Source organism: Lutra lutra, chromosome 5 (assembly GCF_902655055.1).
Source record: "Lutra lutra chromosome 5, mLutLut1.2, whole genome shotgun sequence".
NCBI classification, from domain to species: domain Eukaryota; kingdom Metazoa; phylum Chordata; class Mammalia; order Carnivora; family Mustelidae; genus Lutra; species Lutra lutra.
In genome coordinates this window covers 163,164,827-163,178,918 of record NC_062282.1, presented here as the reverse complement: position 1 = coordinate 163,178,918, position 14,092 = coordinate 163,164,827, and the positions used below count along the sequence as shown (strand labels likewise).

General features: G+C 46.1%; 1 protein-coding gene across 3 annotated transcripts in view; it reads left to right on the top strand.

Moving 5' to 3' along the window:
- The window catches only part of SNAP47 (synaptosome associated protein 47), a 54,438-nt gene that overhangs the window by 20,505 nt on the left and 19,841 nt on the right, over nt 1-14,092 (top strand). For all 3 annotated transcript variants that reach the window (XM_047729293.1, XM_047729292.1, XM_047729291.1), the window contains exon 3: nt 9,254-9,744. In XM_047729293.1, coding sequence (XP_047585249.1) covers nt 9,254-9,744 — 491 coding nt within the window. The remainder of the gene's footprint in view (nt 1-9,253; nt 9,745-14,092) is intronic.

Below are 14,092 nucleotides of genomic sequence, written 5' to 3'. Positions count from 1 at the left end.
TTTCTCTACACCAACAATGAGACAGAAGAAAGAGAAATTAAGGAGTCCATCCAATTTACAATTGCACCCAAAACTATAAGATACCTAGGAATAAACCTAACCAAAGAGACTAAGAATCTATACACAGAAAACTATAAAGTACTCATGAAAGAAATTGAGGAAGACACAAAGAAATGGAAAAATGTTCCATGCTCCTGGATTGGAAGAATAAATATTGTGAAAATGTCTATGCTACCTAAAGCAATCTACACATTTAATGCAATTCCTATCAAAGTACCATCCATTTTTTTTTTTCAAAGAAATGGAACCAATAATCCTAAAATTTATATGGAACCAGAAAAGACCTCGAATAGCCAAAGGAATATTGAAAAAGCCAAAGTTGGTGGCATCACAATTCCGGACTTCAAGCTCTATTACAAAGCTGTCATCATCAAGACAGCATGGTACTGGCACAAAAACAGACACATAGATCAATGGAACAGAATAGAGAGCCCAGAAATAGACCCTCAACTCTATGGTCAACACATCTTCGACAAAGCAGGACAGAATGTCCAATGGAAAAAAGACAGCCTCTTCAATAAATGGTGTTGGGAATATTGGACAGCCACATGCAGAAAAATGAAATTGGATCATTTCCTTACACCACACACGAAAATAGACTCAAAATGGATGAAGGATCTCAATGTGAGTAAGGAATCCATCAAAATCCTCGAGGAGAACACAGGCAGCAACCTCTTCGACCTCAGCCGCAGCAACATCTTCCTAGGAACATCACCAAAGGCAAGGGAAGCAAGGGCAAAAATGAACTATTGGGATTTTATCAAGATCAAAAGCTTTTGCACAGCAAAGGAAACAGTTAAAAAAAAACAAAAGACAACTGACGGAATGGGAGAAGATATTTGCAAATGACATATCAGATAAAGGGCTAGTGTCCAAAATCTATAAAGAACTTAGCAAACTCAACACCCAAAGAACAAATAATCCAATCAAGAAATGGGCAGAGGACATGAACAGACATTTCTGCAAAGAAGACATCCAGATGGCCAACAGACACATGAAAAAGTGCTCCATATCACTCGGCATCAGGGAAATACAAATCAAAACCACCATGAGATATCACCTCACACCAGTCAGAATGGCTAAAATTAACAAGTCAGGAGATGACATGCTGGCGAGGATGCGGAGAAAGGGGAACCCTCCTACACTGTTGGTGGGAATGCAAGTTGGTGCAGCCACTTTGGAGGACAGTGTGGAGATTTCTCAAGAAATTAAAAATAGAGCTTCCCTATGACCCTGCCATTGCACTACTGGGTATTTACCCCAAAGATGCAGATGTAGTGAAAAGAAGGGCCATCTGTACCCCAGTGTTTATAGCAGCAATGGCCATGGTCGCCAAACTTTGGAAAGAACCAAGATGCCCTTCAACGGACAAATGGATAAGGAAGATGTGGTCCATATACACTGTGGAGTATTATGCCTCCATCAGAAAGGATGAATAGCCAACTTTTGTAGCAACATGGACGGGACTGGAAGAGATAATGCTGAGTGAAATAAGTCAAGCAGAGAGAGTCAATTATCATATGGTTTCACTTATTTGTGGAGCATAACAAATAACAGGGAGGACATGGGAAGATGGAGAGGAAAAGGGAGTTGAGGGAAATTGGAAGGGGAGGTGAACCATGAGAGACTATGGACTCTGAAAAACAATCTGAGGGTTTTGAGGGGGCGGCGGGGTGGGAGGTTGGGGGAACCAGGTGGTGGGTATTAGAGAGGGCACGGATTGCATGGAGCCCTGGGTGTGGTTCAAAAACAATGAATACTGTTACGCTGAAAAGAAATAAAAAATTTTAAAAAAAGAATTGGATGCTTAACCAACCAACTGTGCCACCCAGGTGCCCCCATTTTACTTTCTTAAAGATATTCTTTGAAGCAGAGAATTTTAATTTTTTTTCTCCAAGGAATCCAACACAATTTATTTTTGAACTAAATTTGACAGACTGAGTGAAAGAAAGTTTTATCCTCAACTTTCCCAGTAGACATTTTCTCCTCACGCTGCATGTTAACAATTTTAAGTCCCATCAGTGGCCTTCATGATATTCACAAAGGATGTTCAAAGTGTGTCATTTGGTTGAAGAGTCAGGTTTGAAAATAATAATCTGTCCACTTTTAGTGCTTCAGATTTTTTTAAAGTAATCTCTCTGCCAAATGTAGTGTTTGAACTCATAACTCCGAGATCAAGAGTCGCATGCTCTGTGGACTGAGCCGTCCAGGTACTCCACTTTGCTTTAGAACAGCTTTCAAAACATGTTAGGATGCTCCCAGCTCATAACTGTTCATTTTTTCTTCCTAAAATAACTTAGAGCAAGAGAATCGTTTACTTTGTACGTGTTAAAAAACAGAATTCCTCCCCCATCTCCTGTGTTCCTGGTGGGAAAAACTGGTCCAACCTGACAGACGAGGCAAAGTGTCTGTGTCCTATTTTGGCTTCTCTGTTTTAAGTGACCAGAGAAAATGCTTTGTTGTTTTTATTTTGGCTTCAGCATAAGAGTACCAAGTGTCCCTTTCTTACTTGTGTTCTTGATGAGGCATGCAACACTGATCTTCTGCATTCAAGCAGTGAGCATTTCAGAGCTTTGCTGTTGCCTCCTTCACACACTGCCAGGCAGACTTCCCTCCCTAGAGCATGGTCCGACTGTGACAGATGACCATGGCAGACGTGCACCTGGGCCCTGGTTTTGGCCACATCCTCAGCTCCTCCTCGGGATGCCAGAGTCCCAGGGCCGGACCGCCTCCCCTGCATGTGGCTCAGGCCTGCCTGGGTGCAAGCCTAAAGGATTTAAAGTTTGACGAGGTCCAGTGTATCTGACTTTCTTTCATCATTTGCCTTTGGTGTCATGTCTGCTTCACTGCATGGTCCAAACTTTAGCTTTTCTGTTAAGGTCTGTGATCCACTTGGAGTTCACGGCATGAGAAATAGCTGGACTTCTTTTCTTTGTATGTGGATATCCAGTGGTCTCAGCAGTATTTCAGTTCAGTGCTTCCCTGGTGAGCTATCTGGTCATCCTTGCTGGAGGCCAGCTGACCCTCCGCATGAAGGTTTGCTTCTAGACTGATCCATGTGTCTGACCTTGTGACAGCGCCACACCAACTTCATGTCCAGAGCTTTGTAGTAGGGTTTGCACGCAGGTGGTAGGGTCCGCCAGCTCTGTCCTTCTTTTTCAGGATCATTCTGGCTCTTCCGGTCCCCTTGCATTTCTGTATGAACTTTAGGGTTCACTGGCCAGCTTCTGCACGGGAGCCAGCTAGGAGTCTGACAGAAAGTGGATTGAACGTGGAACAGTTTTGCCATCCTGGTGATGTAATTATTAGTGTGGTGTAAAAACACTGACATCTGCTGCTTTATTTTTGTGTTACTTGTTCCCTCTGTTGTTTGTTTCCTTCCCCACCCCCCACCTCCTACAGGTTACCTGAATATTATCTCAGAACTCCATGGTGACTTCCGTGCACTGTCCTCAGTGTGCCTCCTCACACAGACCCTTCTCCAGTCACTCTAGGTACTACGTTGTATACGCGCAGTTGGGCACAGTGTGCTGGTGTTGACATGTAACTGGTCAGTGCTGTGTAGGAACCTAACCTGTCTTTATGTCTCTAACTTACTAAGACGATTTGTAGGAATCCCGTAGGGTGATTATCTTAACTTGGTGTACCTATTTGAGAACCACTTTTACATATTTTAGCCAGCTCAAGAGAAAAAGTGAGTGTATTTTATTTCCCTGTATATTTACTCTATTTCTCTACCCTCCTTCCTGATGTTCTGGAATTGCTAGCTACCCTTTTCAGTTCCTTTCTGATTCGACAACTTCTTCGAGACGTTCTTTCAGGGCAGACCCGCTAGCAGCAGTTTCTTTGTGGGTTTTCTTCCTCTGAGAGTAACTCAATTACCTCTTTATTCCTGAAGAAAAGTTTCACTCAGTGTGGAATTTTGTGAACTGACAGTTCTTTTCTTTGAGCACTGAAAACCACTGTTCCACTTCCTTCTGGCTCCATGGTTTCTGACGAGAAGTGTGCTGTCATTCGATTTGGTTTTCTCCTGTAGGTGAGGGGTCTCTCACGCCACTGTCAAGATCTTTTCTTTGTTTGTTTAACATAAAATTTCATAATGATTTCTTCGGTATACTGTGTGGGTCTGATTAGTGTATTTTGATGCTATGGGCTTATGTATTTCTGCCTAATTTGGGAAATGGTCAGCCAATATTTGTTTGAGTACTTTTCCAGCTTGCAGTCTTTCTCTTCTGCTGGAGTGCTGGTGATGTGAATGTTCAGTCTTTTGTTTTGGACCCTTGGGTTTGTTCTCATTGTTGTTTTTAGTGTTTTCTCTCTGTTGTTCTCTTCTTTGACCTTTAATCTCATGGATTCTTTTATCTTTCATCTCTGGCTACAGTCTCCATCGACCCATTTTTTATATCAGTTCTTGTATTTCTAAGTTCAAAAATTCTCAGATACTTTACTGTGTCTTCTGTTTCTCTGCTAAGACTGTGGTTTAATTTATTTCCAACATGTCCATAGTTGCTTGTGGAAATACTTTTCTGATGTTGCTTTAGAATCCCTGTCTAGTAATCCCATCAGTTTCATCTTGGTCTTGGCATTTGCTTGTATTTTTTATTTAAGAGGAACTTTTCCTGGTTCTTGGTGGGGTGATTCTTCATTGTATCCTGGACAACTCTGGGTCTTGTTTTTGTTTAGTTTTCCCTGATGGTGCCCTGGGAGTAAGAAGCTGATTCCTCTTAGGGCACCTGGGTGGCTCTGTGAGTTCAGCTTCCAACTCTTGATCTCAGCTCAGGCCGTGACCTCAGGGTGGTGCGATCAAGCCCCATGTTGGCTCCATGCTGGGCGTGGAGCCTGCTTGAGATTCTCTCTCTCCTTCCCCTCTCACCTTCTGTCTTCCAAAAAAAAGAAAGAAAAACACTGATTCCTCTTACTGCCATGTGAGAGCGAGAGCCCCAATTCCCCACTTGGCCCTAGTTTGTGCCTTGCAGTAGGTACAGACACCTGTCACTGCTGGCTGGGGGTGGGATTTCGCTTCCCTGCACCTGTACCCTGGCTGGGAGAATTAGGGTGGGGTCTTGTTACTGGCCCCCTCTACTGAGCCGGTACAGTTTCCCTTGTTACCTGTGACTCCTCACATACGTTTTCAGACACTGTTCCAATTAGGGGAAAGCACACTACAGTATAGTTCACTGAGGGAGGATGTCCATGCACCCCTTTTTTTAGCTAAGTATCATTGACACACAATGTCGTATTAGTTTCAGGTGTGCAGTGTAGTGATTTGACAGGTGAATGTTATGCCCAACACAAGCGTGGCTACCATCTGTGTCGATATTACAGTATCATTGACCGTATTCCTTAGGCTGTACCTTTTATCTCCATGATTTATCTGCTCCATACTGGAAGCCTGTACCACCCTCTCCCCCAACCCTCCCCTCTGGCAACCATCCCTTTTCTATTTATGGGTCTCTTTCTGCACTTTGTTTATTCTTTTGCTTACATGTTTAGATTCTACATGTAAGTGAAGTCGTGTAGCATTTGTCTTTCTCTATCTTATTTCACTTCGCGTAATACCATCTAGCTCCATCCACAATGGAGTCTTGCAAATGGCAAGACTTCATTCTTTTTTGTGGCTGAGTAATAGTCCCTGGTGTGTGTGTGTGTGTGTGTGTGTGTGTGTGTGTCCTCTTCATTATCCATTCATCAGTGGAGAGACCCTTGGGTTGCCTCCATATTTGGCTACTATAAATAATGCTGCAGTAGACATAGGGATACGATATCTTTATCACTAGTGTTTTTATTTTCTTGGGGTAAATACCCAGTAGTGGAATTATTGGATCATATGGTAATTCTATTTTTAATTTTTGAGGAACCTCCTTACCATTCCCACCAACAGTGCATGAGGGTTCCCCTTTCTCTGCATGCTCACCAACTCCTGTTTTCTCCTGTGTTGTTAATTTTAGCCATTCCATATCTTAATGTGGTTTTGATTTGTATTTCCTTATGATGAATGATGTTGAGATATTTTGGTGTGTCTTTTGGCCACATGGATGTCGTCTTTGAAAAAATGCCTATTCAGATCTTCTGCCCATTTTTTAATTGGGTTGTTTGTATGTTTTGGTTATGAGTTGTATATCTTTTGCCTATTAACCCCTTCTCAGATGTATCATTTGCAAATACCTTTTTCTATTCAGTAGATTACTTTTTTGTTTTGTCAGTGATTTCCTTCACTATGCAGAAGCTTTTTATTTTGATGTAGTCGCAATAGTTTGTTTTCACTTTTGTTTCCATTGTCTCAGTAGACATATCTATAAATATGGTACTAAGGCCGATGTCAATGTGATTTTACTGTGTATGTTTTCTTATAGGAGTTTTATGGATTCAAGTCTCAGTTTAATCCATTAATCCATTTGGAGGTAATTTTTGTGTATGGTATAAGAAGGGGTCCTATTTCGTTCTTTTGCAAGTGGCTGTCCCGTTTTCACAGCACCATTTGTTGAAGAGACTGTCCTGTTGTCTATTCTTGACTCCTTTGTCACAGATTAACTGACCACATGAGTGTGGGTGTATTTCCGGGCTCTCTGGTCTGTTCCTTTGATCTGCATGTCTGTTTTTGTGCCAGTATCATGCTGTTATGATTCCTACAACTTGGTCATAAATCCTGAAATCCGGGATTGTGATACCTCCAGCTTTGTTCTTATTTCTGAAGATCACTTTGGCTAGTTGAGGTTTTTTGTGGTTCCATACAAATTTTAGTATTATTTGTTCAGTTCTGTGAAAAAAATGTTCTGGTATTTTGATAAGGATTGCATTAAATCTGTCTGTTGCTTTGGGTAGTGTGGACATTTTAACAGTATTAATTATTGCCATCCGTGAGCATGGTATGTATTTCCATTTGTTTGTGTCTTCAGTTTTAGTTTTTGTTTTTGTTTTTGTTTTCAGAATACAAGCCTTTCACTTCCTTGGTTCAAATTATCCCTAAGGTATTTTATTATTTTTGGAATATTCGTAAATGGGATTTTTTCCAAATTTCTCTTGCTGCCACTTCACTATGGGTATTTATATTCTTTTTTTTTTTAGAGTTTATTTATTTATTTGATAGAGATCACAAGTAGGCAGAGAGGCAGGCAGAGGGAGAGAGGGAAATAGGCTCCCTGCTGAGCAGAGAGTCTGATGTGGCTCTCGATCCCAGGACCCTGAGATCATGACCTGAGCTGAAGGCAGAGGCTTAACCCACTGAGCCACTCAGGCACCCGGGTATTTATAGTCTTAAACTACTTCTTGCTGCAGTTTTGGAAGGTTGGGTGTTTGGAGTATTTTATCTGTTTCATGTAAGTTGTCCCATTTCTTGGTGTGAAGTTGGATATGATATCCCCTTATTTCAAACGCTAAAGAATCTATAGTGATGCCTTTTTTGTTCCTGATATTGGTAATATGCAGTTTCCTTGTTTTTTCTTTTTTTAAGATTTTATTTGTTTATTTAACAGAGACCAAGAGAGCACAAGCAGAGGGAAGGGCAGAGGGAGAGAGAGAAGCAGACTTCCTGCTGAGCAGGGAGCCTAATGCGGGGCTCAATCCCAGGACCCTGAGATCACAACGTGAGCAGAACGCAGAGGCTTAACCGACTGAGCCACCCAGGCGCCCCTCTTTGTTTTATTCTTGGTCATTTCTTGTAAGGGTTTACTTTTTAAAAATGACTTCGAAAAACCAACTTTGGGCTCTGTAAATATTCTCTTTTTTCTGTTTTCAATTTCACTGATTTCTGCTTTTCTGTTCTACTTTGGGTTTAATTTATAACTTTTTGGAACAGGAGCTTAAATCACTGATTTTAACCCTTTCTAAGACATTTTCAGATGCATTCATTGAGAGCTACAAATTTTCCTCATGACTGCACTGTTTGCATCCTGCCATTTCCTTCATAAGGTTTTGTTTCATTCACTCCATTTTGTTTCATTCACTTTTCTGGTTCCCTTTATTTAGAATTATGCTTAATCTCCAGATATTTGAGGAATTTGTATTAGTGTTTTGTCATTAATTTCAGATTTCATTTCTTTGGGGACAGATGGTATGCTCTGTAGGCTTTCAGACCTTGGAATTTATTGAGATGTGTTGCTCTTTTTTCTGAATGTACTTTAAAAGAGAGTGCATTCAGTGGTCGGATAATGTTCAGTAAACACCAGGCTGAGTGAATTGAATAGTGTTTATGTTCTTATTAGTCATTTTTGTCTTCTTGCTATATTAATTATGGAGAAAATTTGTTAAAGTCTACAGCTGTAATTGTCTATTTCTCCTTATAATTTTGTTACTTTTTGATCAGTGCATTTCGGAGTTTTGTTAGATATACATGTTTAGCACTAACTTTTTTTGTCAAATTGACTTTCTTTTTTATTGTGTGTTGTCTGTCTTTTTCCCAGGTAACAGGCTCTGTCTGAGAGCTTTCTTTTAGCACAATGTATCTCCCCTCAGCCCTCCCCCATCCCCGGTGTTTTTGATGTTTCTGTGTCCTTATATTTCACAGTGTCTATTGTGAAGAAGATGCCGCTGTATGTTGTTGGTTTTTTCTTTAATCCAGGCTGACAATCTGCCTTTAAATTAGAGGATTTCATCTATTTATATGTAGCATAATTACTAATATGGTGGAGTCTAACCCCACCCTCTTGAGTTTTATTTTCTGCTTATGCCATTTGATCTGTGTTCCTTTGTTCTTCCTTTTCTGCTTCCATTTTCTTGCTACGAGGTAGATCTCTTGGTATTTGTGGATATTTCACAGTGGTCCCATCAGTGCGGTAGCCACTAGCCACAGGTACTTCGGTTGAAAATTCAGTCCCCACTTAGGTCAGTCACACTCAGGTGCCTGTAGACCCATGTGCTTGTTACCACATTGAACAGGACAGGTTACTGCAGATTATTTTGAGTCAGAATTACCCACAGTCCGATGTGAAAAGGGCAGCATTCTAGTCAGAGGACGTGTGTTCCTGTTGTGTGTTTACTGCTTATGGGCTGGGCTTGTCTGTAACCCTAAGAGATGCTGCTCTTAGCCTCAGTTTTCTTTTCTAAAACAGGCAGAGTGCTTCCTGCTCTTCTGCTTCGTGGGTTGCTTGTGGAAAAGAACACTATAAAAAGGCTAACTGCTTTATAAAGGCTAAAGCGGTTCTCAAAACATTAACACTCAGTTCACTGTGTTTCTGTGTTTTGTTTGGGCTTTTAGGTTGCTGACAGAGCTGGAGTCCCCTTCTTGGTGGCCCTTTAGCTCCAAGCTTTGGAAGATGCCGACAGAATCGAAGCCCAAGAAAGGCACCGCAACGGCTGGTCCCAAAGCTCTTGGAAAAGAAGGGGTGGTGGTCCGAATTCCTGCTGTTGTCTCCCAGGGGACAGGGTGTCATGTTAAAGCAGGAAGTCTCACCCTCCTTGTGTCGGGGTTGGAAATCCATGACTCAAGCTCTTTGCTCATGCACAGATTTGAAAGAGAAGATATAGATGACATTAAGGTTCACACACCTTATGAAATTAGCATTCGCCAGCGGTTCATTGGGAAGCCAGACATAGCTTATCGCCTGATATCCGCCAGGATGCCAGAGGCTCTCCCCATTTTGGAGGTGCAGTTCAGCCAGAAGATGGAATTGTTAGAAGGCACCTTGATGCCCCAAAGTGCCAGAATGTCTTCCCCAGCAGAGAAGGGCTGCACCGTCTGGCAGGCGGGTGAGTGAGCTCCGGCCCGGCCTGCGCACTAGTCTCCAAGGTCGAGGTCCAACACAGCATGCCTGCAGTGCACCACTGACTGTCCGTTGTTTGTAAATGAAGACCCTGCAGACCATTCTCCCTAGTCTCAGAACTCAGGTGTGTCTCACACCTGAGGGCTGGATGGGTTGTCCCCGAGGTTGGCAGGGCTTGGTGGCCCTTTCAGAACAGAGGAAGGCTCCACATGAGGCTTTCCTCCTTTCCTCCATGGGACTTGCTGGCACTGACCTGCCCACCCTGGTGGGCGTCCCTCCACCCCTGAGCGCAGCATCAGAGTCATCCTGTCCCGCCTTCCAGGGACTTATTTACGAATCAATCTCTGAAAACTGCGGCATAGTTTCATTGGGTCTGCAGGCCTTCCTCCTGTCCCTCTGAGTCTCTCTGTGGGAGCATGGAGCTGGGCAGTTGCAGCAGGGGTCCTGGGTCCCAGCCCAGGGTCGTCTGACATCCCGGGTTTGCCATCTGGATGCTGTCAGGTGGCATCTCGCTCATGTGTGTTCTCATGTCTGTGATTGACGGTGACATGGCGAGTCTGATGCTACTTGCTTGTTTTCGGGCATCATGAGTTTTCTCTGTGGGTTGCCTCGTCTGTGTTTGTTTTCTGCTCTGCCGTTGCTTGGTTTTCTGGCTCTGTAGGAGTCCCTGCCATGCTGTAGCTGTGCGTCCCGTTGGCTTCGGAAGCTACCTGTCCCTCTGCCAGATTGTCATTCTCCGTGACAGAAATCCTTACCTGGGTAAATTCCCCGTCAGCTTGTTTTGTGCCCGGCCTAAGAAATCACAAAGTCACAAAATACCCTATTTTCTGGTACTGTCCCAGGTGAGCTTGTGTCTATGTTACCATGATCCTGCTAACAGGCCAGTAGTCCTTCCTTATTATTAACTCTGATTGCTGGATGTCTGTTACAGGAGGAGTATGCTTATGACTGTTCTAGGTTCTTTTTGCTCTAAAGTGATTGTTTTTCAGTGCTAATGTGTAACCTGGTTCCCTAACACATAAATATTTTTACATTATTCTACATGACTTCGTGTTTTGAAAGAAATGTACCTGAAAATAGATGTGGTCCCATAAGCACCAAAATATCGGAAGTGTTAGTGTACAAATATAATTTCGTGGCATTTCCAGATTTTTCTCTGGCCCTTTTCTCAAGGCAGCACTGGGCAGCACATAAAGGGGCTGAGAAGGATGGGCAGTCGCAGTGAGCCTGAGAGAGGCCTCAGGCAGGACATTGGCTGCCCCCGCCCTCCTGTTTCTCTGGGAGGGGCCTGGGCCGTGAGGAGCCCCAGGGCTGGTAGCGCATCCAGCTGTTCATTCTGCCTGTGCTTATGGGGAACTCCCTGGGCCAGGCACTTGCCATCCTTTTCTCACGGAGCTCCAGCACATCCGTGGGTGGTTCCAGAGAGAGGACACGGCACAGGGTGTCACGAGACAGGTGGCAGAGGAAGCACATACCATACAGGGGAGAAGAGGCTTGCTGGGCCCGCTCTGACCCTGAGTGTCCAGGTGCAGACAGGGAGGGAGGGTGGGAGGTGCATGCCAGGACTGTGGTCCCCCGGCAGAAGCCAGGTGAGTGCAGGTTCCTCAGGGCCTGCCGTTGGGAAGGGCACATGGGCTGCACATCTTCCTCCTCAGGGAGGGCACAGACAGGCTCCCTCACAGAAGGTCAGCTGGTGCTGGGCCCTCACCACATCCTCAGACACCTTCCCAGCAGGACCTGGACTGGGAATGTGTGGCCTCACCCATCACCGTCACAGACCACGGTGTGTGTGCGGAGGGAACGGGACCACATTGTGATGACAGATGGGTGTTCACCCTGGTGCTCACTTGAGCCTCAGGGGCGGGAGCAAGGGGGTTCCCACAGTGTGTCTTGTCTACGTGGACCGAGAGGTGCCATCCTCCCTCAGTGAGGCACCCTACCTCCAGAGTATGGGGGTGTTTGTGGGGGAGGAGGGGAAGCAGGGAGGAGGCCAACACGTGGGACAGTGTCCGGCTTTCCGAGGGCTCCGCGGGAGGCCTGGGCAGGCCCTCTCTGTCTCTCCTGCTGCTTTTTGCCAGCACCGGTGTTTTCCCTCTCCCACGCTGGAAAACAGAGGCCGTGGAGGTGGAAACCATGACTTGACTTCTCAGAAACAGATGCCTCTCCTCCAGAAGCAGGTTGGGTAGAATGCGTGCCCAGCAGGTGGCAGTGTTGCCACGGAACCCAGGTTTGCCTTGAGTCAGCGTCTGGAGAACTTTCCAGAGACCTCCAGTCCTGCGTGGTGGAGGTGGATCGGCCAGGGGCAGGCGCCAGGGTCTCCTGGGCTTCAGGGGCTGGGAATGACACTGGTGGACTGCATCCACCCTGGGGAAAAGCAGCGGAAAATGACTGTTTGTGTGTACAGCACCTTTAAAGTAGGGTCTTTTCAGGCTTGGGGACGAGCTGGGAGGATGGTCCCCTGCGGCTGCCATCCTCTCTGTCACAGCTAGCAAGCCTATCCGGCTTCTCTCCAGATCCCCCCGTGCTTACTGTCCCAGGACCCTCGTCTGGACTCCCATGTGACCTGTGGCGGCTCCCTGAGCTCTCCTTGCTTTGAGGGTCTCAGCAGCTTGCAGGAGTTGTGCTGAGGTTTTGTAGACTATTTCCCAGTTGCACTGTATTTCATGTTGTCTCAGGGTCCTGGCGTGACAGGTTTTAGGAAGAAGACTTCACAGCATGGCCCGTGCATAGCATTTTATGGTCTTTTTGGTACTTATTTTTGTCTTTGTTGTTTGCCAACTGCCACCTTGGAGAGAAGCCTTCTCTGACCACCTCATTTAAGAGACAACACTCGCCCTCTGGTGGTCTGCCACACTTTCACACTGGGACATGTACTCCGTCCGGACTGGACCCAGCTGGTCTCCTGATGACCACCTCTCAAGTACCCAGAACAGCCCCTGGCATCAGGAGCACACACATCTATTTCACAGTAATACACGTTGGGGACACTGTCATTTAAGACTTGGGCTTCAAGTGGTGGAGTTCCAATCCCAGGACATAGACACCACGCTGACCACAGACAGGCCCCCCTCCCTACCAGTGTGGTCACTAGGACACGGATGCCATGCTGACCACTCGCAGATCCCCCACCTGTGTGGTCACTAGGACACGGACACCATGCTGACCACAGACAGACCGCCCCCACCCATGTCACTAGGACACGGACACCATGCTGACCACTCACAGACCCCCCACCCATGTGGTTACAAGGACATGGACACCACACTGACCACAGACAGACCCCCCCCACCTGTGTGGTCACTAGGACATGGACACCACACTGACCACAAACAGACACCCCCACCCAAGTGGTCACTAGGACACAGACGCCACACTGACCACAGACCCCCCCACCCACCCATGTGGTCACTAGGACACGGACACCACACTGACCACTCACAGACCCCCCCCACCCGTGTGGTCACTAGGATAGGGACACCACGCTGACCACAGACAGACCCCCCCACACCTATGTGGTCACTAGGACATGGACACCACGCTCACTACAGACAGACCCCCCCACCTGTGTGGTCACTAGGACACGGACACCATGCTGACCACAGACCCTCCCCGTGTGGTCACTAGGACACGGACCCCACGCAGACCACTGACAGACACCCCCCCCCCCAGCCGTGCGGTCACTAGGACACGGGCGCCACGCTGACCTCTCACAGACCACCCCTGGTCCCTGTGGACCTTTGGGGGCTGTGGGTTCTCACCCACTTGATCTTCCGAGGACTCTTGCTTGGGTCCAAGGTACATTTGCCGAGGGCTTTACTTTCTCTCTACTGAGTAGGCTTGCTCTCTCTGTTACCTTCCTGCAGTGTTGAGGGCTTGGGCACTTGGGATTTTGTGGAAAGGGCTTCCCACCCCAGTTCTCTAAACTTCTGGGTCCGTCCCTGGGTAGGGTAGGCATTTCCTTCCCTGTGTCATGGATGAGGCTTTCAGGTCCCAGGGACAAGGAGGAAAATGGCCCACGAGCAGACAGGCTTTGGGTGAGAGTGGGCTGGGGAGTTCTTGCTCAGATGCAGAGCTGTCCATAAAGGACACTGGCATCTGCAGATGCCCCTGCCAGCCCAGCTGTTGTTCCCAGGGAGTGAGATCATGCGTAAGTCCCCTTGCAGCTTGAACACTTTGTGCTGATTATGTTTGACTGTGATTATTAGTGGCTCTAGAGACGAAACCATTTTAATCGATGTTTTCAGAAGATAGCTCACAGCGTTGAACTGAGTCAGTGACTCGGGTCTCAATACAGAGCACCAGGGGTGCCGAGCTCCGTGCCAGGTGTCATCCTG